The following is a 27,037-nucleotide window of genomic DNA, read 5'->3' as shown; positions in this document are numbered from 1 at the left end:
ATATTTAACTGCTGTTCTCAGGCTTCAAGGGAACTTCAATACTGTCTTCAAAGGAAAAGGCTCTCAAAAAGAGTTAAAACTGTCCAGCCCTGGCAACCACCGGGATATTTCTGGTTTTGTGCGTGTACTGGAAAAAAAAAAATTAAAAGCTTAAATTCTACTCAAGGCACCAACAATTACTGCCTGTAAGAGCCCCATTCAACGCTACCAACTTCCCTGCCGTACAAATAAGGGGGGAGCACAGAGGTAACTGCTCTGATACTCACTCTGAGGCCAGGCCCCCTGCCGGGCCTCCCAGAGACCACAACACGGTTCCCACAGCCCTGCCGGCTCAGGTGAGACCCCCTTTTGGTGTAAGGTGTGTGTGTGTGAGGAGGAAGAATCACAGAGTCAACTAGGTTGGAAAAAAAACCTTTAAGATCAAGTCCAAGCTTTACTCCAGGACTTCAAAGTCAACCACCAAACCATAGCACTGAGCTGGTTTCTCACCTACAGGCTTTTTGAACACTTACTGGGATAGTGATTCCAGCAGTTCCCTGGGCTGCTTGTTCCAATGCCTGATCACCTTCTCAGTGAAGGAATTTTTCTTAATATACAACCTAAACCTCCCCTGGAGCAGCTGGAAGCAGTTTCCTCTTACGATACCCCTTGCTATATGGGAGAAGGGACTGACCCCCACCTCACTACAACCTCCTGTCAGGCAGTTGTAGACAGCAATAAGGTTTGACCTGAACATCCTTTTTTTCCAGGCTAACGCCCCCCAGTTCCTTCAGCCGTTCCTCATCAGACTTGTGCTCCCGACCCTTCACCAGCTTCGCTGCCCTTTTCTTGACCCACTCCAGCACCTCAGTATCTGTCTTGGACTACATAACTAAACACAGCATTCAAAGTGCGGCCTCACCAGTACCAGCTACAGGAGGTCTGCCCAGCGGTCCCGCCGGGGAAGCCCCAGGTGCTCTTATTCGGGGCCTGCCGCGTCCCCGCAGGTGCCGCCCCCATCCCCTCAGTGCGGCCAGAGGCACCTTTCAGCTGGGGCGGGCAACCCTCGCAGCCCCGGGTCGGGTACCGTCCTGCCCCGCACACGGCAGGTTTAAAACGCACGGCCCCTTCCGCAGCCTAGCCCGCTGTGCGCCAGCGAGGAGGGAGTAGAGCATCACGACAACCGCCTTTGCGGCAGCGGGCTGGTTTCCGGCGCTTGGTGTTGCTTGACGGCAGAAGGAGCTGAGAGGGAGGAAGGAGGACAACAAAGGGCTGTGGCGGGCTGTGGCGGGCTGTGGCGGTGTGCGAGGGGCGGCTCAGGTGAGGCGCAGCGAGCGGGAGCAGGGCACGGATAAGCTGGGACCGCGGCTCCCGCCGGCCCGCGGCTGCCTCCGCTGCCTTGCGGCGGTGGGGAGGCCCCGGGCGGGACACCGCGGCCGGGCTCGTGGGGGCGGGGCCCGCTCCCCTTGCAGACAGCAGCCTGGTCCCCGGGCGGAGCTGCACTACGGGCCGCGCTCAGTGGAGCTCCGCGGGCTGGAGCGGCCATTCGTCCGGCAGCACCTCCGAGTGTGTTAGGACTGTTTGTCTGGATGGGGGAGGGTCGGGCCTCGATGTCGCCTCCCCCGGGCTGCGGGCCCGGCCGAGCCGGAGGCACCGGGGCAGCGGCGAGCCGCAGAGGACAGAACGTGGACGTGTGTGGTGCACGCAACTGCTAAATGGTTTCAGTTTCCTTTTTAATTCATAAACGAATTGGTGCTACCAGACGTTTTTTAAAGTAACTTGCTCCAGAGCTGTAGAACTTGATTAACTTAGTTTTTTGTTCAGCATAATTCTGGGTACTTTAGGTTCCTGCGTATAGATGTTTTTTTCTTAAAAAGTCGAACTTATTTTGTGGTTAGAAATAACACAGGGGCAAGTGTACTGCTATTTAATCCATATAGAATTAATGAGAAAAAATCTGAAGGAGCATTTTTCTAATGTGTGTGATACATAATTGGAGGGTAAGAAGACTTAGTTTCTGATACTGTAGTTTTTGTGGTGGAGTGTGGCTGGGTCTTTTTGTGGTTCTGTAAAGCTAAATTGATGTGGTGTGCTGTGGAGTAGCTTGAGAATTAATGTAAGTATTTATAAATAATTTTAATAATTTAAAGCTCTGTTTAAATACTAAATGCTGTGTGGCTAATACAGGTGTGTATATAAGTTTGTTAGCTAGTGGAAGGAGAAGGAATATGCAGTTAATTCTTTCAGGTGTGTTCAGTTGCACCTGTTTTGGATTTGCTGATGAGCTGTTCTTGAAAACCTACCTCCTGGCTTCTGTTTCTAGAAGAATGTGCTGAAAATTCAGGAAATTATTCATGTCAGCAGCAATGCATTTCTGGGACTCTAGGTAATGCCATGGACTTAAACAGTGTTTTCCTCAGACTGTGTCACCTGTGTTGCAAGTCATGAGGAATATTCCTGTACTAGGGAGTAGTCAAACCATGTTCCATATGCATAATTTAATTTAACATAAATAATGCAAGTTCAGTGATCTAGCAGTAGTGGAATTCATAAGAGAATTTTTCTGTCTTACCTGAATGGTTATTTAAAGAATGTATTTTTTTTTCTTTAGCAGGTAGGAAGAATGAAAGGAAGGGGGAATGAAAGAATGTTGAACCTTTTTATTTGGTTGTATGATGGAAGGAAATAGGACAGAGAACCTCTGCAACAGATCGTTCGGATGGCTTCAGCGACAAGAGAATGATGCAAAACCATGGCTCTGGAAACTTTCTGATTGCTTTTCTGCTGCTGAGAAATCTTTGCCTTGCAGTGCAAGAACGGTAATTCATTGCTTTACTAAAGGCACAGTCAGTATCCTGGCGTAGAGCAGTATAACTAACTGCAGTCTTACTGCTGACTAAAGGGGGCAAGTGGAGAGGGGTGAATGAGGAGACAGCAGTTACCACATTAAATACAAAATCTGCCAGGGAATTTAAGGTCTCTAGTGGTGGTCATTGCTCTCATCTGTGTTGGTGAAAGCAGGCAAATTGCTTTGCTTGACAGGCTCTACTCTTTACAGTTCTGTAATGATACAACTCACTGCTTAAAAAGTCTGTAAGGCAGCTTCTTGAAAGCTCTGTGAAGTTACTGCTGGAGAGCAGGGTAGGGGACTAGTCTTCATTCTTACAGATTTTTACCAGTTTGGAGGCAAACTTAGAAGCTTCTGACTTATTATTATTATTATTTAGTAGTTAAAGCAATTGTGCATGCTGTTCTTCATGAATGTCTAATTTTCCCTTGTTTCCATTTCTTTAAATGTTGTTCCATAACTGTATATAGTTCTGTACCTTGGAGATGCAGAGTGCTAAGGAATAAAAGGAGTTAATAGAAAACAGTGAATTATTTGAGCAGGCAAGCTCCAGGTGTTAATTAACACCCATTCATTGTGTTAATCTGACTTTCAGTAAAAGACATGGGAGAAACAGATAAGCACATGTCCTGTTGTGTTGCTATTCTCATGTATCGGGCTGGGAAGGCAGCTGCCATAAATTCTGGAATTTAACATCTGAGCAAGTTCGGACAGGTTTTTGGCAGAGTATATCTTAAGATGTGGCATCAGGTAGAGAGGGGTGGTGTTGAAGTCAGGTAATCAGTTATTCATTACTGTGCAGTAGGAAAAGCATTAAATTCAATTTGGAAAGTGAAAGTTGTTCAAAAGTACTGGCCTAAAGCTCTGGAGCAGTGAGTTGTGTGCAGATTAGCTCTACTGACCTTGTCTGTTCAGGTGCTTCTCATAACTTTGTTTAGTCTTCCCTGCTGCCATTTAAAAAAAAACACCCTGTATGTCTGTGTATGGCTTTATGTCTGTACATCTTGATATCTTAAATAAGAGTAGGCAAAAAGTACTTGCATAGTTGTTGTGAAAATTTAGTGTTCTCTGTCCTCTTAGTTTATCTAATTGATAGAATTTCTAATATTTTGAAGTCTTAGTCTTTTAATGCATTACTTCTAAAACTCTAATACAATATTAAGGCCATCATTGACACATAAAAGTTTTTTATGTACCTCCACACTGTGGTGGTTTTGTGTTGGTTTGTTTTTTTTTTTCCAGTGCATCCATCGATTGCAGAATATCTCTCAGCCTTGGCCTAACACTGCTTTTCAAAGTCTGGTTTACAGACTCATTGCTATTTGTTTTGTAGCTTTTTGTTGCTTTGAAAATCCACTGATACCAATATAGATCATGCTGGCACACATAACTGGCATGTTTCTTTTAATATCTTACATGTTCAGACAGTTAATAATAATCATGAAGGTGGTACTTTTCAAAATCTGTTATTAATGAAATTGTAACAGTCTAAAAATATGCTTGTTTATATTACAAGGTTATGTTTTAATTCATCTAAATGTAACTGAGCTTTCAATTTCCAGAAGGATTACATGGAGAACAAGAAAGCTGCTATAGAATTGAAGGATGCTTCATTGCCTCATAATGCTGGCTCTAAACTGTTTCCAGCAGTTCCGCTTCCTGATGTTCATCCTCTTCAGCAACAGCAAATACAGCTTTCACCTGGCCCAAAAGTAAGCTGCTGTGCTCATGGCTCTGACTCTTCTTGTACTCCGCAAATGCGTTGTGTTGGTGGTGGTAACTTGATTCACCCTGGCACAATATTAGACTCAAAAAGCACTGGGACGATTACTTGTCAGGTAGGGTCAGGATTTGCTTATCAGTCTGCATCTTCCCTGAAAACTCCTCCAGCTAGAAGCATTGCAAGTGAGTTCCCAGGCATGTGCATAGAAAACAGTGTATCTTCCTGCCAACATCTTTCCTGTTGTGGAAAACTCCATTTCCAGTCCTGTCATGGTAACGTGCACAAACTGCATCAGTATCCAGCCCTTCAGAGCTGCACATCTTCTGGCTATTTTCCTTGTTCTGAATTCACAAGTGGGGCTGCAGGCCACTTGGATGAGCATATTGCACAGTCGGAGCTAACATCACGTGTGTACGCCAATCCTTTGCACCTAAACATGGCACCTTCGGTTTGTTTAAAGGGCTCTCACTACTGCAGTGACTGCTTGAGCAAGGTTTGTACCCATCACATTTCTCATTCATTGTGGTATATGTCAAATGGTGAAATAATGTTACTTGAGCAAAACACCAGTTTCAACAGGTTGCAGCTTGCATCTTCCCAGTTGATGATGCACAGTCCAAACATACCAGGTATCCTTCTGAAGTTCATATCTCTTCTGAGGTAACGTTCAGTTTGATAGGAAGACTAAAGAGGCTACCACAGTGTTTTAACTTACGGGAGATCCTTTAATGTATTCAAGCAGAATTTTGTGTGGATTTGAAAGACAGTTACCTCTTCTTTACAGTTCCAATTAAAATGTTGCATAGTAGTGACTCTTGAGAGCAAGCTAACAACAGTTAATATGTACCCATGGGCAGCTGGTCAATAAAGATCCGTTTGTAACTCATGTGAAATGTCTGATGCTGTAAGGATATTCTAGTTTTGGTTTTTTAAGTCTTATATGGTACACTTTAGAACTGATTCCTACCACAATTCAATCATAATTTTAGTTTCAAGTGAAATAATATACTTTGCAAGATGTTACTTAAACTTCCAAATTTATGTTTCCCCTATAAAAGTGAAATGTTTTCATTTCAGTAAGCTAAGTAGTGAATTAATTATGTTTGTGATTATGACCACTACTTGGGGGGAGAGAGGGATAATTCAGCCTTGTGCTCTTCACTGTGGTGATTTCATGTGCTAGGTGATGGAACCTCTTGATGTGCTGAGTTTAACAGAATCTTGCCTTGCATTTGGAAATCTAGAACTAAGTATGCTAGGACAAGACTCTAGGATAGAAGCTTCCTTCATGCAGTGATATTGTTAATTAACTTTTTAGAGTGTATCTGAACTTCCGTTTGTTGCAGAAGGGAAACTGAGTGTTTCTGGCATGGAACACTATGTGTTAATATTGTGTACTAAATGAGCATGTATTTTGAAAAATTGTCCCGACAGCCAACCAGAAACAGCCTAGTTGATGCTGCTAAAATATGGCCAAATATTCCTCCTCCAAATGCACAGACTGCACCTGTTCCTATCCCAATATGTAATGGCTGTGGAACCAAAGGAACAGGAAATGAGAAGAGTTTGCTTCTGGCAAGCAGCCTTGGAAAATCACCACAGAAATATGGTAAACCACATTTGTTTGAAATTTCACTTAGTGAATGTCCTCCTTGAATACCACTGTACATGAAGAGTTCTCTTAAATTGCACTGTTCTCTGGCAACATCTGTAAAGTCATAGAAGATTAAACAATAAAAATACACCTTGTTTCTGTTTTGCAAAGTCATAACTTGGATTGATCTGTTTTGACTAAAGAAGTGGTAAATGCTCCATCCCTGGCAGCATTCAAGGCCAAGTGGGAGAGAGCCTTGGGCAGCATGGTCTAGTGTGAGGTGTCCCTCCCCATGGCTGGGAAGTTTGAACTAAATGATCTTAAAGTCTTTTCCAGCCCAAACCATTCTATGATTCTGTGACTGACTGTCCTGGGTTCAGCAGTAGCAGTCATTTTTCTCCTTCTTGGTAGCTGACTAGAGAACTTTCTGTATTGTTTGCATCAAGATTTGATTTAATTTTTATTTAGATTTTTTATTACATTTTTTAACATTTTAAGAACTAGGGAAATAAATCCTAACAACTTGGAAGCTATTTTGTTCTGGTGGTGTACAAGGAAATTATCTTCAGCCATATTTGAAAAGCATATTCTTAGTCTGTAGTGTCACTTTCTAAGCAGTACAGGCATGATGTTTATAATTACAAGATAGCTTTTTTTCTGTGCTCTTGAGAGAACACTATTGTGCGAAATAAGTACATGGTATTTCTACAGTGTTAGTACTGATTCAGTTACAGAATCATAGCTAGTATGAAAGTTAAAGTATGGAAGAATAAGAACTTGGATAACTTTACTAGCATTTTACCACCCTATATAAGTGTCTTTACAAAATGCAATTCCAGTGAATGTTGTGAAAGTAACTAGTCAGCATATACCCATGCAATTTCTGTTTAAGACTTGTTTCTGAAATTCCTTAAGAAAATAGAACTGAACTTGCATTCCTGGGCAGGTTGTTCTGTGAAATGTAAAGCTTTCTGTGTGCAAAGTTTGTAGGATGCTAAGTTCAACATTTTTGGCTTTTGAGATTAAAGTGGTCTGTGTTGTTAAACCTGTACAGGATCTCCAGAAGTTGCAATAACAGGCCAAGTTCTGGAAAACTTGCCCCCCATTGGAGTCTTCTGGGATATTGAAAACTGCTCAGTTCCCACTGGCCGTTCAGCTATAGCAGTTGTACAGAGGATTCGTGAAAAGTTTTTTAAAGGTCACAGAGAGGCAGAATTCATCTGTGTGTGTGACATTAGTAAAGAAAATAAAGAAGTTATTCAGGAGCTGAACAACTGCCAGGTATCAAAACAGCATCTAATTGGTGTTCTTGCTTGAGATTGTGTACCGAGTGTGCTAATAGTGATTCCTGTTCACTAAAGCTTTGTTAGCTTCCATGGCTTTTAGTGCACGAGCTTATTATTATTAGTTTATGGGTGGGGGGTCTTTGATGCTGAACTCTCCTGATGTGATACTTTTTCAGAAACTGCATTCCATTGTGCAGGTGACAGTTTTAGCTTTAGTTTTAGTGTTCACAGAGGATTTTGATTTCATCCAGTAGTAAGTGATGGTGGTGTTTTTAGTGTTATTCTTCCAATCTGCAGCTGAATAGTTAACCTAAAAGCGCTATGGTTCTGAGAACTTGACTTTTTTTTTTACTTAGTACTACATTGATTAGTGAGGATATTTGTAAATTAGTAGTATTGGTTGAGGCACCTTTAACACTACATATTTTTCCATCAAGGTACTTTGTTTCGTGGTATTTTTTTTTTAACTTTCTGTGCAAGTTTGTAAGTCAGAACTCCTTTCACATCCTCTAAATTGCAGATAAAATAAGTTGAAAGTTTTATCTGCTTGTGTGAGTTGAAAAGAATTGGTAGCAAGTATTTGCCGTGTTTGTCACCTCTCTATTCAAATGAGAGTTTGTGGAATGTTTTTAAGGTATGTAAACTGTGATCTTTAACACAAAACAGTAATGTCATTCCTAAGGCATTGCTGAACAACCAGGGTTGAAGTTCACTGATCATTGGAACAGTTTGAGATACATACATGTTGTATTTCATGCATGTGTGTATCAGTTTATCTAAATAAAAGATGCATTTGAAAGCTTATACTTACATTAATAAAAAACGCCACAACTAAATTTAAGTAAGCACAGTTCACGTTCAAGCTTTTTTAGAGCATATCTGTGTTTCCCATAGGTGACTGTTGCACACATCAATGCTACAGCAAAGAACGCTGCTGATGATAAACTCAGACAGAGTCTTAGGAGATTTGCTGATACACACACTGCACCTGCCACTGTGGTTCTTGTGTCAAGTAAGTGTCTGTGGTGCTCATCTACAGTGCAGAACTCAGTTCTTTTCCTTAGTCATACTTTTGCATATGACACTATTCTGCTTTCTAGGGGTTGTGTTTAGAATCAGCTTTAACTAAATCACTTAAGAATTTATTAATAATGTCAGTGGCAGTAAGAGAAAAGTAGGGACGGTAAGATGAGAACTTGGCTTAGTTCAGTCAGCTCTGGAGTCTGATGCCTTGTTGAGTGTCAGTAAGTATGTGTGTAAATACTGCCTCAAGTTTAGACAGCTTCAGCAGGAAGCTAATAAAGTAAAACTTGTTGAGTCTTCCATGTGGTAATCTGTCAGAATGCTTTGAGCAAAGTGCGTTTGATTTAGTTTTTATTCTTGTAGCAGTACACTGTACAGTTGCATATGCAAGCCACTCAATTGTTTAATTGCTGTTTGTTGCTTTGGGCTTCTCCCTAAAGTTAAACAAATGTTTTCTCCAAGTATACAGTGCCAGTCAAGTGCCTTCCTGGTAAATAGCTAAAGTTGCTTTTAAAAGGAAGCCTTTCTCTGAGACTGAATGCTAACTGTTCATTTATATCTACTGAGAAGCCTTGTAGCTGTTGGTGCTTTTTCACTGGAAATGTTCAGTGGTAAATAGAACTCAGTAAGTGAGACCTGGGGTTGTGCTTGTTTAATCTGGTTTGAATTTTGGGGGTGGTTTGGTTATTGTGGAGCGTTTTTTTTAAGCTTTTTCATATATTTCCTTATTCTATTTTTCTTTTTTTTTCTCCAGCGGATGTAAACTTTGCTTTAGAACTCAGTGACCTGAGACACAGACATGGCTTCAGGATAATTTTGGTACATAAAAACCAAGCTTCAGAAGCACTTTTACGTCATGCTCATGAGCTTGTTTGTTTTGAAGAATTCATTTCAGACTTGCCACCAAGGTTACCGCTGAAAGTGCCGGTAAGGGTTTCTAATCCTTAATGCAACAGATGTTTCACAGTGTCAATTTCCTTTCTCCTCCTACCCCTCCCCCAGTTTAGGGAGAGAACAGGCTGAAGTTACATGGACTTTCTTATGGTAGGACATGTCTGCTGCATATTTGACTATTGTCTGTATTTTGGTTACTACCATGTATGCTTTCTGCTCTAAGACTGAAAGAATGAAATAATGAGAAGTAATTAACTAAAGTAAAATTGCAAGGTCACATTCTTACCACTCAGTAATCTATCAGATAATGCATCTTGGATGCCTTTCACTGGCAGAAAGGGTAAGAACTTAGTTGTGCATTAAGACAGCTCTGTAATGCTTTCTTAACAAAGAATGACTGTCTTATTGTGTTCTTGGGTTTTTTCTGTCTTCTGATGATTCAGTCTGGAGTTCTGTGTTGTCTTTGCGCAGCACTCACAACCTTTTCTTTCTCTGAAATAACTTCCTGAACTATGTGTTCACATGCACATGTAGAATATGTAGAATTCTTCGATCACAAACAGTGATGCTCTTTCCTGGAGAATTGATCAGGCGTTGATCTGTTGACTTCAAGTTATATTGGAGATAGAGGTTTAGTATAAGAGTTTTCCAGACAAACTGAATGCTGCAATAAGAATGACTTGGAGGAAGGAAGGAGTGGGGGCGAGGGTATCACCAGAATCAGTGTAAAAATACTGGGTTTGAACAAGAGGGTATTCTGAGGTAATCAAACTAAAATCTTGCTCTCTTTAAACAGGCATGCCATACACTATTATATGTTTATAATCTGCCAGCAAACAGAGACAGCAAAAGTGTGAGTAATAGACTTAGGCGCTTGTCAGACAACTGTGGCGGGAAGGTGCTGAGCATTTCTGGAAGCAGTGCAATTCTCCGTTTTTTAAATCAAGAAAGTGCTGAACGGGCTCAGAAACGAATGGAAAATGAAGACGTATTTGGTAACAGGATTGTAGTGTCTTTTACTCCCAAAAACAAAGAAGTTAATGAAACAAAAAGTTCCGGCTTTGTTGGAACTGAAAAGGTGAAGTCTCCCAAAAAAGTTAACAAGAACACAAAGCTGTGCCTCCTCAACAAAGACTCGAGTGATCAGTCTGCTGGTACCAAAGGCTCTGCTGGAAGAGGTTTCCAGATTCATGGAACTGTCACCAAACCCACAAATGTTAAAAGTTTACAGGTATTGTTTTACCTTGTTTAGTTCTTTTCCTCGTGTTCTGAGGTTTACTTTTATTACACCTTTATTGTGAACTTGTCCGTTCTGTTTAATAAGTAACTGATGTATAGTGACATTCCCGAATGAGAGCTGTATTTAGCTGCTTGGAAAACAAAGTGAATTTGAAAGTCTTTCCTTTTTTTTTTCCCCCGTCTATCACCTTTTCTCAATTTGGCAATACTGCTGGTACTAATTGAGTCTCTAATCCTAGGCCAGCTTTGACTTTTGTGTTGGTGTTGAATATAACATATAGAGGGATCCACTTTGCTAGTTTTAAGGAAAACTAAGGTAGGTCTACAGTATAGCAAAAATACTTCAACTAGGCGATGGTTTATGGTTTTTGTTACAGAAAATCAAATCTTGCTTAAGAAGTGCCAATGAAAATGTGGTTGAAGAAAAGAATGTCAGTTAACTAAGGTTCCATCACAAGGAAAGCCTCTTAAGGAATGTCTGGTGCTTTTATGTTGACCTTTCATCTGTTTCATACAGGAGCTGTGCCACCTTGAATCAAAGACCATAAGTAGAAATACGGAAAACCAACAAGAACATTTAAGAGAACAAATTCCTTCTCCTCAAAGTAATTCTAATGCAGTGACTCCTGTCTCTCTGGCAACCAAAAAAAGTGGAATGGGAGAAACATCCTGTAAAAGCAGCCAGAAGTATGTTTAAAAAGACATCAGTGTTTAATTTGGTTTTGTACTTTTGTTTAATGTGAATTCTGCAATATAATGTGTTTTCTTTTTCTTATATCTTTGTAAATAGAAAAGAGACCTCCGCTTCCAGGAGCGTTACCAATTCTCCTATAGATAAAAAAGACAAAGATGAAACTGTATTTCAGGTCAGCTATCCCTCTGCTTTCAGTAAGTTGACAGCCTCAAGACAGCTCAGTCCTTTACTGATGTCTCAGAGTTGCTGGTCATCTCGGTAAGTGTCTGTCTTATTTGGGAGGTGAAGTGAGACTTCATCAGTATATATATGTTTATTATTGCTGCATATGGAGTTGTGTATGCTGAGCACAGTAATACTAATTTATGTGGAGGCAAAAGGAAGCTGATGGTGCTGTGTGATAGCTGACAGAGGGTAGAAGTAAATATAAGATGGGGTGAACTCTCTTTCAGAAACATTGTGTGACAAATGTAAAAAAAACCCAAACAAAAACAAAAAACCTCAAAAAATTCAGAGGTATTACAGATGTTTTTCTTGCCTTAATTTCAGTGCTTTTGACATTCCCGGCAGATATTTATCTGGGCCTGTTAAGTTCTTCTAGACTTAAATACTTAACTGTTGCCAATTATTAATATCATGTGAATGAGTTTGACTTATTTATGTCTTAGTAAGATAGTGCAAGACTTAGTGCCAAGTATATTACTAAATTGGTTAACTTTGAGATGTAGTATGAATGATTTTCCTTTCTGTCTGTAGGAAGTATTTGTTTTCTTACAATGTTTTGCTTGTGGTGAAATTTGTTTTGCCCATGCATGTACTAGAAAATACGTTTAAAGAGCTGCTTGTGCACTTGACCTGTGTCTATTTTCTGAATAATTTTGTGATGTATATATCAGAGTTGTGCAATACCTACCTTAGCTCGTGAATGTTTTTATTTTACCCAGGAGTATGTCTCCAAACCTTTCAAATAGATCATCTCCACTCACGTTTAATGTAGTAAATCATACTGGTGGTACAGACTGCTCTGAGCCCTTTGCAAATGGTGCAGACATTCAGGTCAGCAATATAGATTACAGATTGTCCAGAAAAGAGTTGCAGCAACATTTACAAGAAACTTTCTCAAGACATGGCAAGGTAAAAGCTAAAATACCTTTATTAAATCTGGTTTTTAGTGCTTTCTGTTTATGTGATTACAGACATGTTTATGGTCTAGCTATGTCGAGTAGGTATGGAAATCTATTGAAACATGACTTTTAAACTTTGTAAAAAGGAGATATTGTCTTTTTCCTCTAAAGAGACCAGATCATCATGTATACTAGGTTCTTAATTTGCATGTGGTCTTCATAGATTTGTTATTCTGAAGTTTTATATATGAAATCAAGTGGTTTATTAGTCACGCAGAGACTTTTGCTTTAGCTGCTAAACATTTTTAAGCTGTAAGGCTGAATTCCTAATGTCAGCTTAAAAATATCAGTAAAAGCTGAGTTTGTTTTGAATTAAAGTCATCAAAACAGACGTGAAGAATGTGGATATGTAGAAAGCAGCTATGCAAAGAGACGTAGTTTCTGCAGCAGTCCTATTTGATCTGTAAATGACATTCTTCTGGCACAGTCTTCTATTCGGGAAGATGGTGCTTGTGTTAAAGGAATATCATGGCCTTGCCTTCACCAAGGCTTACTGCACTTGGTTCTTGTTTGCATTGCCCTGTTGGCCATGGTTCATCATACCGAGTTTCATTTTGCAGTATATTCGGCTCTTGGCCAAAACAAGTCTGTACTACCCTTGAGTGGCTTGCCTTGGATTAACATTCTGTGATAAATGTACAAAGTGTTATCTTCCTTTCAGGTAAAATCTATAGAGCTCAGTCCTCATACAGACTACCAGTTGAAGGCTATAGTTCAGATGGAAAGTCTGCGAGAAGCAATCAGTGCTGTCAACAGTCTTCACAGATACCAAATTGGTGGTAAAAGGATCCAGGTCTCATTAACAACAGGAGCTGCTAGTAAATCACTTGCTCTACTGAGGTAATAAGCACCATAGCATCTTAATTGTTCTAGCATGTAGCTGAAAGATGATACAAAAGACTGAGCAAAGCAATGACAAGGAAATAAATCTGTCTTATGATATGATTAATATGTTAAATATAACTAGGCTAGTTTTCAGTTTAGCAATTGTACACTGTGCTTACATCTTCAGTTGCATCTGAAGAGACTAGATCTATGTTTAATAATTTAACAGTTTTACCAGTATTGTTTCATAATAGTGGTATATCTTGATGACTGTGTGCAGCTGAGTTAAGATTACACTTGGCTTCTTTACTTCTTTCCTCCAAGAAAATCCATATGACTTGTCTCTTTGAGAATGGGGTGCACAGTTTAAATGCTATTGGTGTTTTTTGATTTCCATTTTCTATATGGAAGATGACATAACTGGAGTGCTGATGCTTGTGAGAATGAGCATTTTCTATTTAAACTTCCATACTGAAAGAAAGCATTAGGAAAAAGTTACCTTAACCTTTTCACAGATGCTCCAGTGAAAATAGTGCTTGGAGTATAGAGTATTGCCATTGCATAATTTACAACTTTATTTCATTCTTGCCTTTTAGTTTATGCCTGTGACCAGGCTGATAACTTCTAATGCTGCAGCTTTAATGTTGCATTTTATAGATACTACAAATCTTACTGCTACCTATGAAAGATGCAATTTCTTCAGAGACGTTACCTAATGAATTAGCAGAAATCTTACTATTTGCACTCCCCTGATCTGAAGTGTCAGCCAGCTTTTGTGGTGCTGGGATGGAAGGGAATGTTTTTCTTTCCCCATTACATTTATAGTTCATAAAATTAATCTATAAATATTTCAACAATTTGGGCTGGAGACTAATACTAACAGATTAATTTGTGCTGATGTTACAAAACTTGTTTTGTAGCTCGGAAGCGATGTCCATTCTGCAGGATGCACCTGCTTGTTGTCTGCCTGTGTTCAAATTCACAGAAATCTACGAAAAAAAGTAAGGTTTTTTTGTTTGTTGTGTTCTGTTTTGGAGTATTATGAGTTTTTTGTTTTTAGATAATGCATCATATTACTATCCAGAGGCAATTACTGTAATACTGGCCTTTCTGAGAAGGTTATGTTTTCATTGTTTTACTTCATTTCCGATGTTGGGGTGAATAGGTTTAGTTACCTTAATATTTTGCGTAGAATAGTTTCTAGTATAGTCCTGTTTCTTAAAAACAAAAAAAATATTGCAGTATTTGTTATTAATGTGTATTTCATGTTTTTTCTTTTAGATTTGGGCATAAGTTAGTTGTATCAGACTTATATAAGCTAACAGATACGGTGGCAATCCGTGACCAAGGAAGTGGGCGGCTGGTATGTCTTCTGCCCAGCAGCCAAGCCCGGCAGAGTCCCTTGGGATCTTCACAGTCACATGATGGTTCATCAGCAAACTGTAGTCCTATAATATTTGAAGAGTTGGAATATCATGAGCCTGTTTGTAAGCAGCATTGCCTGAATAAAGACTTTATGTAAGCTGTGTATAAAATGCTGTTCAAATACTTTGTAAGATTTCATAGTATTTAGCGTTTCCAGGTATATTAAAGTTAAGGTATATATGTTCATATAGTGTGCTCCAGTCACTGTTTATGTGTTTACCAGACTAAATCAGGCAGAAAATAATGAGATGACACATTGAATTTTCTAGGTAGTCCTCATGAATCAGTCTTTTTGGGTAAGATTATTGTATTCTAGAACAGCTGCCAAGATTGAATACTACTTAAGCAGAATCTGAAAGGTATGCTACCTTCCTCTAGTTTTATAGGAATGTTAAACATATTAGAGATTTCTATTAGCCTGAATTATGTTATTATGTAATTATAGTTGGAACTGACCATTTTTCTTTGTCCTCCAGCTACATTTAGTAAGTGACTCATATACCAGGTTGAAGATTTTCTAGTTTTTGTTTTATTCGGCAGCAGGCAGGTTGTGCTACTAGAGCAGTCAAATGTTCACTGTTAACTGCCTGGTATGTGCTGCAAAAACTTAATTTGAAAATTTTAATCTAATGCTGATAAAATGTGGTATTCTAGTGCTGTTTGTCTTCTCGAAGTTTGCTGTAGCTGTATTAATTTTTATGTTGAAGAAAAGATGGAGCTTTCTTGTGACTGTATATTAGTGGTACTGTCACTTAGTAGCAGTGTATTGACTGTATGTAGTTTAATGTTTATTATGAGTGTGTATGTGAGCACATGTATGCTGTGCTAAAGGGATGTGTAGAACGAGCATGTAAACTTTAACCTCCTTTTTTTTTTTTTACAGTGAGCGTGAGTTTGATCCAGATTCTTATAAAATTCCTTTTGTGATTCTGTCTCTGAAGACATTTGCTCCCCAAGTTCACAGTCTTCTACAGACACATGAGGGTACTGTGCCTTTACTAAGGTAAAGTGTTTTAATTTTGGCTTTAAGTGTAAGGGTTGTAGGTTAAAGATTTAGAACTTCATTGCTGGCTGTTGTAATGCACTGAAACTACCTATTGTATAAAACCCCCAGTTCTTATGTAAGGTGGTAGCTTTTATAACAAATAAGTGCCTATGAAATTACTACTTTTTTAATTCTTATTGAGCAAAAAGACACACGTGTTTAAAAGGTGCAGTTTATGAAGTTTTCTGTAATGTGCTAGTAAGCTGCTGAAGCTTCTTGCTTAGTAAGCGTCTCAACAGAATTAGGACAACTTTTAGCGATATTTTAGTGTATAATGGAAGCTTTTTTTTTTCCTGAAGTTTTCCTGATTGTTATATGTCAGAGTTCAGTGATCTTGAAATGGTGTCAGAAGGCCAGGGTGGTGTTCCTTTAGAACATCTCATTACCTGTGTTCCTGGGGTTAACATTGCGACTGCCCAAAATGGAATTAAAGTTATTAAATGGATACATAACAAACCACCGCCTCCTACTACAGGTAAATATTTCTATTTAAAATTTTCTCTGAAATAATATTTATACTTAAAAAAATTGAGTAGCATGAAGTAAACATCTTGTACAATTGTTAAACTTCTTATAAAGAGAAACTTTTAGCCTGAATGTTCACTCTTGGATTGTTTGTTTTGTGTCATAAATTGCAGTGTTTAGTGGAAGAATATCAGTGAAAGGTTCAGTCATATGATTATTTTTTGTATTTTATTTTAGATCCTTGGCTTCTACGTTCTAAGAGCCCTGTAGGTAATCCACAACTTATTCAGTTCAGTAGAGAAGTGATAGATCTACTTAAAAGCCAACCGTCCTGCGTCATACCTGTCAGTAAATTCATCCCAACATACCATCATCACTTTGCAAAACAATGCCGTGTGTCTAACTATGGGTTTTCTAAACTAATGGAGCTGCTAGAAGCAGTGCCTCATGTATTGCAAGTGAGTTATATGGCACTGTTCCTTTTAACTTGGGGAATTGTATCTTCAACTATCTGAATTACTGGTTGGTATTGTGTAATAGGTGCTATGTCTAGTCTGTCTTGAAAGAGATGGTTAACTGAACCTGAGGTGTAATTGTTCTCTTTTTTTGAGATGTTAGTCTTATTGTTTTTATTGTCCCCACCTTTCCAAAACAGCTTTGTTCCAGAGGCTTAGATTAAATAAAGTTCAGACCCACTTTTAGCCTATGGCTAGTGCTTGGGTAAAAGGTTTAAACTGTGCTGTTCACCATTGGAACAGAGCAGAGGCTGAGTGCTGGTCAGGTAGGCTGTGATGTGTAGCTTATGACTTGCAGGATTTCTGTGTGAAACAAGTTATGTGGCCTTGTGTTACAGGAAAAACACTACAGTCACATTAACTTTCTACTTTGAACACCAGCTGGTTGCAGAATTTTAAAATAACCAGTAGAAATGTGCAGCAGTTGCAGTAGCACATCTGGGAAAGCACTTCTGCATTTCTTGATGCTATATGCCGTAGTGCACAAAACATGTGGCTTCATGAGGCTGTATTTCTAAACACTGTCTGTATTATATCCTTTATTTCTAACCTACCTGTACTATTTAGAACTAGCTTCTAAATATCTTGTAAAACAATTTACTGAGGATGCTAGATCTGAGTGATCAAATAAAATTTTCTTGCAGATTCTTGGTATGGGTTCCAAACGCTTGTTAACTCTAACACACAGAGCTCAAGTGAAGCGCTTTACTCAAGACTTACTGAAGCTTCTCAAATCCCAGGCCAGTAAACAAGTTATTGTAAGGGAATTCTTACAGGCTTATCACTGGTAAGTTATCTTTAATGGAATGGGAACAACTGTAAAAGGCATGACTTTATTACTTCCTTTAGTACTAGGTTTATTTAACTGTATTGGAGCTTGAAATGGGTTATTGTATTTCATTTCTCTTTTGAAGCTGTGACTGTGAGGTTAGATTTAAGTGAGCAGGTCATGGCACAGTAGCATGAACAGTAAAAGGAAAATTTAGTGTTAGGCTTTCTTTAGAGGGGAAAAATAAAATGGCGATTGTCAATAGACACTCTTACTTCTTTAACTGGATTTAGTAATGACACAAAACCGAGGAGTAATGCCTATCTTACTATTGCCAGGAAGAATGTTCTGTTCTAGTGTGATAAAAAATGTGGGTGGTGTGTGTTTTGGGGTTTGGGTGTTTAGGTTTGTCCTTTTTTTTTAGAACTGAGAACCATGCTTCCCTTAAGAATGTAGAAAGTAATACTGAAGGTGCTTTGAAACCGTAGCATCTTAGTGCTACATGTGGTCTACCTTTGCATGTGTGCTGTGATGCTGCCTGTTCCAACACGCCTTTTTGGGAATGCACATTTCTACTTATATTTCCACTGTTGGCAAAAATATATTATTAGTTGTTTCTAAATCTGCTAAATCTGCATCTCCATTGTAGTCAGCTCTGGCTATTTCTTGAATAAGAATATATGTAAAGTGTTCTTGCTTGTCAGGTTCCTGTCAGGAATGTGGGGAGAGTAAAATACCTTTTCATATGCTTAATATGGTGCTTTCCAGGGAATGGTTTCTGCTTCCTGTTGAGACCTAAACTTATTCAAGAAGAGCATATGTCTAACTATTAAGCAAATACAGGCTGTTGGAAGTGTAGCCATATGGAGCTGTTTAACGTAATTACATTTTCTTAAATCACTTGTGTAATATTTTTCAAGCTCAGGTTTAAATATTATCACCATGAGTAGTTTGAGGTTTCCACTGGTTGATACATACAGCTCTGTCTTCCAGCATCATGTGAACTATCAGTGTATTATCAGCTGCTTTACTGAAGGGTGACTGAGCATTGGAATAGGTTGCCCAGAGAGGTTGTGGAGTCTCCTTCTCTAGAGATAGTAAAGATATAAATTGGATGCAATCCTGAGCTGTAAGTGATCGTATTTGAGCAGAGAAGTCAGATTAGGTGACCTCCGATGTTCCATTCAAATTTCAGCTGTTCTGATTTTTTTATCTTATTTTTATGGTTAGAATGGGTAGATAATTGGAATTAAGAATATTTTCCCCTGTTTCACATGTTAGCATTATTTTCAATATGAATATTCTGGGTTTTCTAGGACTTGAGGTGTATTCTTTCAATTTACATGTTAGCTTTTTTTTTATTCTTTGGCCTGCACAGGATGCATTAATACTTGTGTTCTACAATTTTCTAAAACTTTCAGGTGTTTTTCTAAGGACTGGGATGTTACTGAGTATGGAGTGTGTGAACTAGCTGATATTATATCAGAAATTCCAGATACAACCATCTGTTTGTCACAGCAAGACAATGAAATGGTAATCTGTATTCCCAAAAGAGGTATGTCCATGTACGTTGTTTTTACTGTTGGTAAAGAAACTTTTGACTATTTCAAAAGTCTGCTAACTCAAGTATATAGCAGTGATTTGGATATTTTGATGTTGTGTTTCTACCTTCGTAACCAAGTTATGAACTTCTAGCAAATAAAGAATTTGCTGTTCTAGGAATGCTTGTAGTGGAACAGATATAAAAGCACATATATGTGACATTTATGTGAAAGAACATTTATGTGACAAAACACATAATATTATTACTTCTGCATGGAGTTAAACTTTCTGTGGTATGGTTAGAGAGTGGGTTATTTCCACATATTAAAAACCCACCAACATATTTGGCTATTTAAGGTCTCCCAAAGTGCTGATCATCTGATTATTTTGGACATCAAATGCATAAGCTTAGTCAAGGTCTTTGGTGGTAAAAGAAAATGACTTGGTGTGCTGTAAATCAGTTGCCATATTTTATGGCATTCTGTTGCATTTTATAATTGTGTTGGTACACCGCTTTTGCCTTGTTTTTTAATTTTAGAACGTACACAAGAAGAAATTGAAAGAACCAAGTGGTTTGCTAAAGAGGTGGTAGACTTACTGCGCCATCAACCCCATTTTCGAATGCCCTTCAATAAATTTATTCCTTCCTATCATCACCACTTTGGCCGCCAGTGTAAACTTGCTTACTATGGTTTTACAAAACTAGTTGAACTCTTTGAAGCCATACCAGAGGTCTTACAAGTAAGTTCCAAAATCTTAAGCTGTGCTAAAGCATTTTTCTGATATCTGTACAACTGTTTCAGCAGGGTTTATATTTCTCATGAACTTCACTGTGTGTTATAAACTGTGCACCTGTAATGTTAGACAGCTGTATTGAAGAAAGTCTTTACAGCTATTTTAGTAAAACTTAGTAAAATTCAAGTTCTCTAAGTTGTATTACGTTAACAGAACTCAGTGCACCAAAATTAGAGCTAACTTTCATTAAAGTTTTTAAACGTGCTTAATAAAAAAAGTTGATAACTAATGGCCTATGTTGTTAAATTTCAGAAATTAGATAGTTTTACTTGCAATATACATATCTTTTGAAGTAGCTGAGCCCTGCTACATAGCAAATGATTGCCTTGCAAGCCCTGAATTTTAATTACACTTTTTTCATCCAGATTAGGTAAATCACTTTAACAAAGAGTATTTTCTATTTTGTAGGTATTGGAATGTGGGGAGGAGAAAATCCTCACCCTTACAGAGGTGGAACAAGTCAAAGCAGTTTCTGCCCAGTTTGTTAAACTACTGCGGTCTCAGAAGGACAACTGCCTCATGATGAGTGATGTACTGACAGAGTACCGCAAAACGTTCGGATACACACTGCGTCTTCATGACTATGATGTTAGCTCAGTTCCAGCTTTAATGCAAAAACTTTGCCATGTTGTAAAGGTAATGTTTTATCTTTGTAGTTTATCCCTCTAAAAGGTATGTAATGCTAAGGAATTACTTGCCTCAAATTACAGGTCTCAGTGTGCCTAGTATTTTACTCTCTAAACAATATTTCATTAAATTGGGGAAATCCCAAAGGGATTTTAAATATAGCTTCTATATTCCCATGATCTCATAGTTCTTTTGTAACCTTTCAGCTCTCTTCAGGAAAACTCATGCTTGTTCAGCAATAAGTAGAAGATTGTATTATAGTACTTATTTTAACAGTAGAAATTGTTGTGGGTGTGGGTTTCTTTTTTCCATCAGACTTCTGTGTAAAAGCAATCATTTTCTATTAACCAAGTCTATAATGTTTTGTTTTAGTTTATATTCCTAACTTTTTTTTATCTATGGTTTGAGGCTTTGACTGTGAACGTAAATACATAGATGGTCTTGTATATCAGTGGAAAAGTTACATTGACTGGTTCAGTTGCTCCAGTTTAGTAGCTGGTGGTCAGGCTGGAGTTCAGTCAGGTCCAACTGGCTCGGAATGAAGAGCAAAATTGCGTCTGATCATGTGAATGAACTGCTACTCAGCTTTTGTACATCTAAAATATTTTTTTCTGTGTAATAAGCTTCTCTATCCTGTGTGCTTTTGGGTGGGGGGCTATCAGATGCTGGTATGTAATACCAGATACAGCTGTGCTCAAACAAAACCCAAGCTATGCAATTTATTTGTAAATTGGGTTCTTCCCTGTCCCTAATTTCATTCCCAGTTCATTTTTCTAGGTTGTTGACACAGAATCTGGCAAGCAAATTCAGTTGTTAAATAGAAAATCTCTGCGAACTCTCACTGCCCAATTGCTAGTCTTGTTGATGTCCTGGGATGAAACATCCTTTCTCTCTGTGGAACAGCTCAAACAGCATTATGAAACAACCCATAGTACTTCACTTAATCCATGTGAATATGGATATATGACCTTAACTGAACTCCTGAAGAGTCTGCCTTACTTGGTTGAGGTATGTAAGCTCTTTTTCTTTTCTGGTGTTTCATGCTTTGAAAAGATATTGTGAATAGAGGATACGGAAGTATGCACTCTAATTCTCTTTCTCTAATAGGTTTTTACCAATGGTTCAGAAGAAGAATATGTGAAGCTTACAAATCTGTATGTGTTTGCAAAGAATGTGAGGTCCTTACTTCACACTTACCATTATCAGCAGATTTTTCTTCATGAATTCCCAGTAGCATATAGCAAATACACAGGAGAAGTGCTGCAACATCAAGCATATGGATGCAACAATTTAGAAGAGCTCTTGGGAGCAATTCCACAGGTGTGAAGATTTCCATCCTGGCCAATTGCATTGAGATTTATGCATGGAGTACATGCATACATGTACTGTTCTGCACAGTTACACCTTGGTGGTTTCCCGTAATTGGTGTGAATTACTGGAATCATAACCTTCTCTAAGGAGGCTTATAGCAATTGTATTTTTAATAGCTTCTTGAGAAATCTGGATTATGTTATAAGAAAAATATTTTTACATCTTTGCTCAAATTTTGCTTAAGAACTGTTCCTGGTGAGGCCGCTACACTCTTGGCATTGTCATCAATTGGGATAAATGATTTCTGTCTTAAATGAATGTCTATACAGTACTGAAGCATCATTTTGATCAGGGCAATAGTGTAGCCTGGTTTTAGGAATGAAAAGTTGGGACCTTGTCAGAAGTGCCACATAAAGGATTTGCTGTTCCATTTTCTTATCATCCGCATGTCTAAAGTGCTCTGGGATAATTTTGTAACCAGGTTTGTGGCTAAAGTTTTCCTTTAATCTTTCCAGAGAGTGACAAAATAGAATTTTCTAACTCTGTGTTTAAACAGTTTTGTTAATAACTAGTACACTTTCTAGCCCAATAGTTTGCCTTTGGCATCAGTTATTTTGAGACAAAGCTTTTACTTATGTGGTGTAGTACAAATTAATAATGTGATACAGCTTATTTTTGAAATAGTGGCAGCACAAAACTAAATGGAAGGCAGTGAGTAAGCTGCTTTAGACTTTGAGATTAACCTGTGTGATGTTTAACTCTGCCTTTTTTTCTCTCTATAGGTGGTTTGGATTAAAGGACATGGTCATAAGAGAATTGTGGTACTAAAGAATGATATGAAAAGTAAGCCATTTCAATTTTGAGCAATATCTTAGTTTCCATTTTTCTTTAAGATGTGACTTGAGTAAATGAACCAAATGAACTTGCCTTTTTGTAGCTTGTTTTAGCTCACCTAGTTTTACCCCTGTTGATCATGTGGATGATCATGGAAATCAACTTACTGACAATAATGAACAAATTATGGAGATGGCAGGATCCACTTCATCAATGGAACCGCATCTAGAAGCACCTAGCAATGGTAATGCAAAACTGATTTATGTAAGAAATTTTTTCTTGAGGGAAATAAGCAGAATAATCAAAGCAGCATAGGGAAAGCTGTGTGATTCAGTCTGAACTTCTGTAGAAATGCTTTATGGCTTAGAAGCTGTTGAACCTTCATCCAAAGCATAGAGTTAAGTATGTGTCCTCTCGGCAAGGGCATCTGTTCTCCTCGGCTGTCTGTTGTGTTTGTGTGTATATATGTAACTGCTAGAGTACCACTTGCCATGAATTTTGGTGGAAATTAAGTCTGTAAGTGCAAAGCTGCTGAGCAGAGATGGTCAGCAGCAGCTTCTGCTAGAAATGTCTTTTATCCTGATGAGAATATATACTGCTTTTCTGTGATGGTCTTATGTTGTTTTTATGGTGTTATTTGGAAGTAATGGCAGTTCTGTTGGTATAAATCCATCCCCAAATAAAGGTAACTGGGTAATGATGACCTCATAGATCATATCTTGCTGTGGTCTCTAATTCTTTTACTACCTGTAGGTTGTAGAACGTGTGGAATGGCTCTTGAGTTACTATTTCAGAAGTCTAGGCTTGTCCCTGTGAAGTGAAAATTAACTTTCAGCTTAATTTTCACATGTAAATGTGCTAGAAGGCACATAAATAGTGATAGGGTATTGATATGTCTGCAAGAGAGTAGTCTGGTAACTGGCCCTTTTCCGGTAAAGCCTCTTCCTGTAGGACTTGTTTCCTCAGCTCTCCTATTTATCAAGTTTAGCAAATACCAGGCCTTACTATAGGAGTAAAACAAGCAGATAAGCAACAGGTGTAACATGCTATTGCTTTGCTGATGCACTGTAATTAGTTAGATGCTCTCAATCCAGAAACATAACTCTTGAATGAATCTGAGGTAGATTAGCATAAATTAATCTGATTTTAATATTTCAAATGAGGCACAGCTCTCAGATTCTCAGAACTGCACCTGAAGACTTTGCTTTTATCAGCTCTGAAACAGTGACACCTTTACAAGATACATGTACTTTGAAAGATGTTCCCTTATTTTTGTAGCTTCTAATCAAACTGAGCAAGAACTTCTTTGCCTCACAAATACATCTCCCGTTGACCTTCTGTGTGAGCCAGTTCCTTCCTGCCTGCCATCCCCACAGCTGAGACCTGATCCGGTGGTTCTTGAGTCTGCAGATCTCATTCAGTTTGAGGAACGCCCTGCATCTCTGTCTGGTAAGAGTTTGCTTGCCTATGTTGTGTTACTTATGCATTTATAACTCGTACAATTTGGAAAGAGAACTATTTGTTTGATGCATTATTACATAAAGTTCCATTTAAATACATACATATGTATCTACATTGCACAGTGTGATGTTTTGGAAATGTAGGTGGCTTCTGTCAGAAACTGAGTACTGACTGTAAGCACCCTAGTTTGATACTCTGGGGTGAATTTCAAAGAGGTGTTACCCACCACTAAAATTGCATTTTGCCAACCTGTAGCAGCCTTTTTTACCTCAGTAGTTTCATAGTGCTTTTCTGACCACTGAGTGACTTGATGTGTGAGAATTAAATTCAGTCTTCTGGATGGTACCTCATGCCGACAGAGTCGGAAGCAGATACCCTGTCAGCTGCAGAGATGAACATGAAGTATCTTCTGGCTTCAGATCAAGCTGACAAGTTCTTTTAAAATATTTCATTGCCTATTACCAGAGTAATATTCTTTATTTTCAGTAACAGAACATCAATAAATTTTCTTATTTATTTTAGAGATAATGATTTTAACAGAAGAAGAAAAACAGAGAATTGTTACCACAGCCGAAGATAATCTGACCTCGGGATCCGTGGTACCTAACACCACAGAGAATGCTTCAGTGCCTCCCTGTCACTCCTCTGAAACCCAACAAAACAAGGTAGTCATGGACAGCCCAGCCAAAAAGCAACACAAAAACAAGGTGAAATTGGCAGCAAACTTTTCACTTGCACCTGTAACCAAGCTTTAACTCTTCAGTGTGAAAAACACATACCTATGGACTCTGCACAAATAAAGCTTTTTGCTAGCCCTTACGTATTTTAATGAAAGGCCTAGAATTAATTTGTATTAATGTATTCTGTGAAGATTTTGTTCCTTTTACACTGAACATAGCTATCAGCAGAGCAGATTTTTTTCTATTATTTTGAAAAAAATTCTGGTATTCATTAAATTATTCTTAAATTTTACAGTTTTTCATAAATGTGTGTTCAGTAAAAGCAGAATATTAATTCAAGTAAAATGGAACAGATTTTATTTTCTTGAAGCCTTGTTGGTGGTGTAATCATACATGTAGCATACTGTATTCTATAGGCTGTTGCTTACTGGTATTGTTTCAGACAGTATTAATAAAATGCATGATCTGTCTTTCAAAAGCCTCTTGAGAAATTCTAACTCGCTGACCTGAAATGACGAGAGTGAGGAGCTGACTGTCCTTCAGAAATTTGTTCTCTGACCTTTCAGATGACTTGTAACTGCTTTGGAAATCATTTGTCTAAAGATGTCTGTAGAAGATTATGTGGATTTTTTGTAAAACTTGTTTTAAGTGTTTTCTGTAGCTTTCAGTTCCGTTTAGGAGCTTTCTAGGACATTGGTGCTTTAAGCTTCCCTTTTTATATTTAGTTCCAGTCTGGCATGGATTTGGTTAAGGGAAAGACTGTCTTGGTGTCATGAGTTTAATACACACACATTTTATTGTGTCTAGAAATGAAGTTAGGAAGATTCTGATATTTCTGAAATATGCATTCAATGCATAAATCACAGATAATGAAGCAGTTCTTATTTACGTGTTTTGTGATAGAAGGTATTGATGCTATTTCCACCTGTAAGGAAAGTTCTAACTACATGTGGAAATGCTAAGGTTGTTCTGCTTAACCTTATTTTTTATTTTTTTAAGCATGTTCAGTAAATGGGAAGCTTATTCTTTGATCTGTGCTCTCTTTAGTTGTGTCTGCTTTTATTCTAAAACTTGCTCCTAGCATTGGAAGCTTTTTTCAATTTGTGGTACCTTGTGCTGGCTTTTGAAAGGGAACAGCTTTGGAAGAGATGTTAAGTCAGTGGATGACCTTAACTCTAGTTAGTAGAAATATCCAGTGTATGAGACTTTATACCCATTCTGGGTAACAATGGCATTTACAATGGGGTTGTATTTGCCAGGCAGCAAATAAATTGCTTGTAGTATTGAAATAACCTATACTAGAGGCTTTCCGCTGGCCAACTGAATATTGTTTTAGGTGGATTCTATTGTAATATACAGGAGATGGAACATGGGCTCTAACTTCTCAGCCAGCAACAAGAAATGCCACTGAATAATGGCTATAGACAGAATTTTAGTAGTCAGATTTTGTTATAAAATCTTTTAAACTTAGCCGAGTATTATCAGTAGTGAACTTATAGCCATTGTGAATGCAGAGAAACACTTGAAAGTTTTTCTGAGCATTATGGCACGGTGTTTTGAGTCCTTTAATAAACCTCTACAGACATACTGCTATGGAAAGAGAAATTGAGAAGTAAGCTTTTGGGGGCTTACTTTAATGAGTCAAATGCAGCAACATCTGCTTTCACCCTAAGTTTGATAAGGTTAACACTGATCAGTCTAGATTTTTGTTTCAGAAGAGCATGCACTGGAGAAAAGACCAACCTGAAATTACATTTTCATGACATGCAGCTACAAGTCATCTGGAATTCTAAAGAAAACCTTTTTCTTCAGAGGAAAATATGGTATTTGTCAGAGTGAGTGTGGTGGTTATACCGTTTATGGAGGTCAGCATAACTCTTCTGGATTCATGTGTGATTCTGATGAAATTGCTGTTTGAAAGTAATAGAATAATACTTTTTGAGAGTTGTGTTCATAGTGTAACAAAATAGCTAATTGAATTGCAATATATTTTTTTACCCAAAGGGTTAAATGAATGATGTGACTTAGGTTTAAAAGCATTGCATCCATGAAATTCTTTAATTTAACACTGAAATGTACTACTTCAGATTCATGTCTGTTTGAAAAAAGTCACTGAAGCCCTCAACTTATGCACTATCTTTTTCTTGGAATGGGAGGGAGAAGAAAGAATTCTTTTCTTAGCTGTCTACTTTGTTTGGACACTTTCTTTTGTGGCTCAAGTGCTGTTTCATGTGTTGGGACCAAACAGTTGTGTCAATAAAATTTTCAAGCAAGCATAA

At 38.2% G+C, this 27,037-nt stretch overlaps 1 protein-coding gene across 3 annotated transcripts; it reads left to right on the top strand.

Annotated features, from left to right (window-relative positions):
- Positions 1–1,258: 1,258 nt before the first annotated feature.
- On the top strand, positions 1,259–27,037 carry MARF1 (meiosis regulator and mRNA stability factor 1). Of its 3 annotated transcripts, none has more exons than XM_057406816.1 (27): positions 1,259–1,299; positions 2,591–2,798; positions 4,390–4,539; positions 5,985–6,159; positions 7,199–7,425; positions 8,325–8,442; positions 9,208–9,380; positions 10,144–10,578; positions 11,104–11,273; positions 11,377–11,538; positions 12,225–12,414; positions 13,126–13,304; positions 14,210–14,290; positions 14,571–14,807; positions 15,598–15,717; positions 16,059–16,234; positions 16,462–16,682; positions 17,384–17,526; positions 18,930–19,063; positions 19,589–19,791; positions 20,254–20,481; positions 21,250–21,480; positions 21,580–21,792; positions 22,566–22,626; positions 22,721–22,861; positions 23,896–24,066; positions 24,601–27,037. In XM_057406816.1, the coding sequence occupies exons 2-27, from the start codon at positions 2,652–2,654 to the stop codon at positions 24,831–24,833; spliced, it is 4,719 nt and encodes a 1,572-aa protein (XP_057262799.1). In that variant the 5' UTR covers positions 1,259–1,299; positions 2,591–2,651; the 3' UTR covers positions 24,834–27,037. The 3 variants fall into 3 exon arrangements, with proteins under 3 accessions (XP_057262799.1, XP_057262716.1, XP_057262886.1); XM_057406733.1 differs by having other exon boundaries at positions 4,390–5,043; XM_057406903.1 differs by lacking the exons at positions 21,580–21,792; positions 22,566–22,626; positions 22,721–22,861; positions 23,896–24,066; positions 24,601–27,037 and having other exon boundaries at positions 4,390–5,043; positions 21,237–21,392.

Source organism: Pezoporus wallicus, unplaced genomic scaffold, assembly GCF_028554395.1.
Source record: "Pezoporus wallicus isolate ANWC-B61680 ecotype Strahan unplaced genomic scaffold, APGP_CSIRO_Pwel_v1 contig_8000, whole genome shotgun sequence".
NCBI classification, from domain to species: Eukaryota; Metazoa; Chordata; class Aves; order Psittaciformes; family Psittacidae; genus Pezoporus; species Pezoporus wallicus.
Note: the sequence above shows the minus strand (reverse complement) of the source record. Positions and strands in the feature narration are given on the sequence as shown.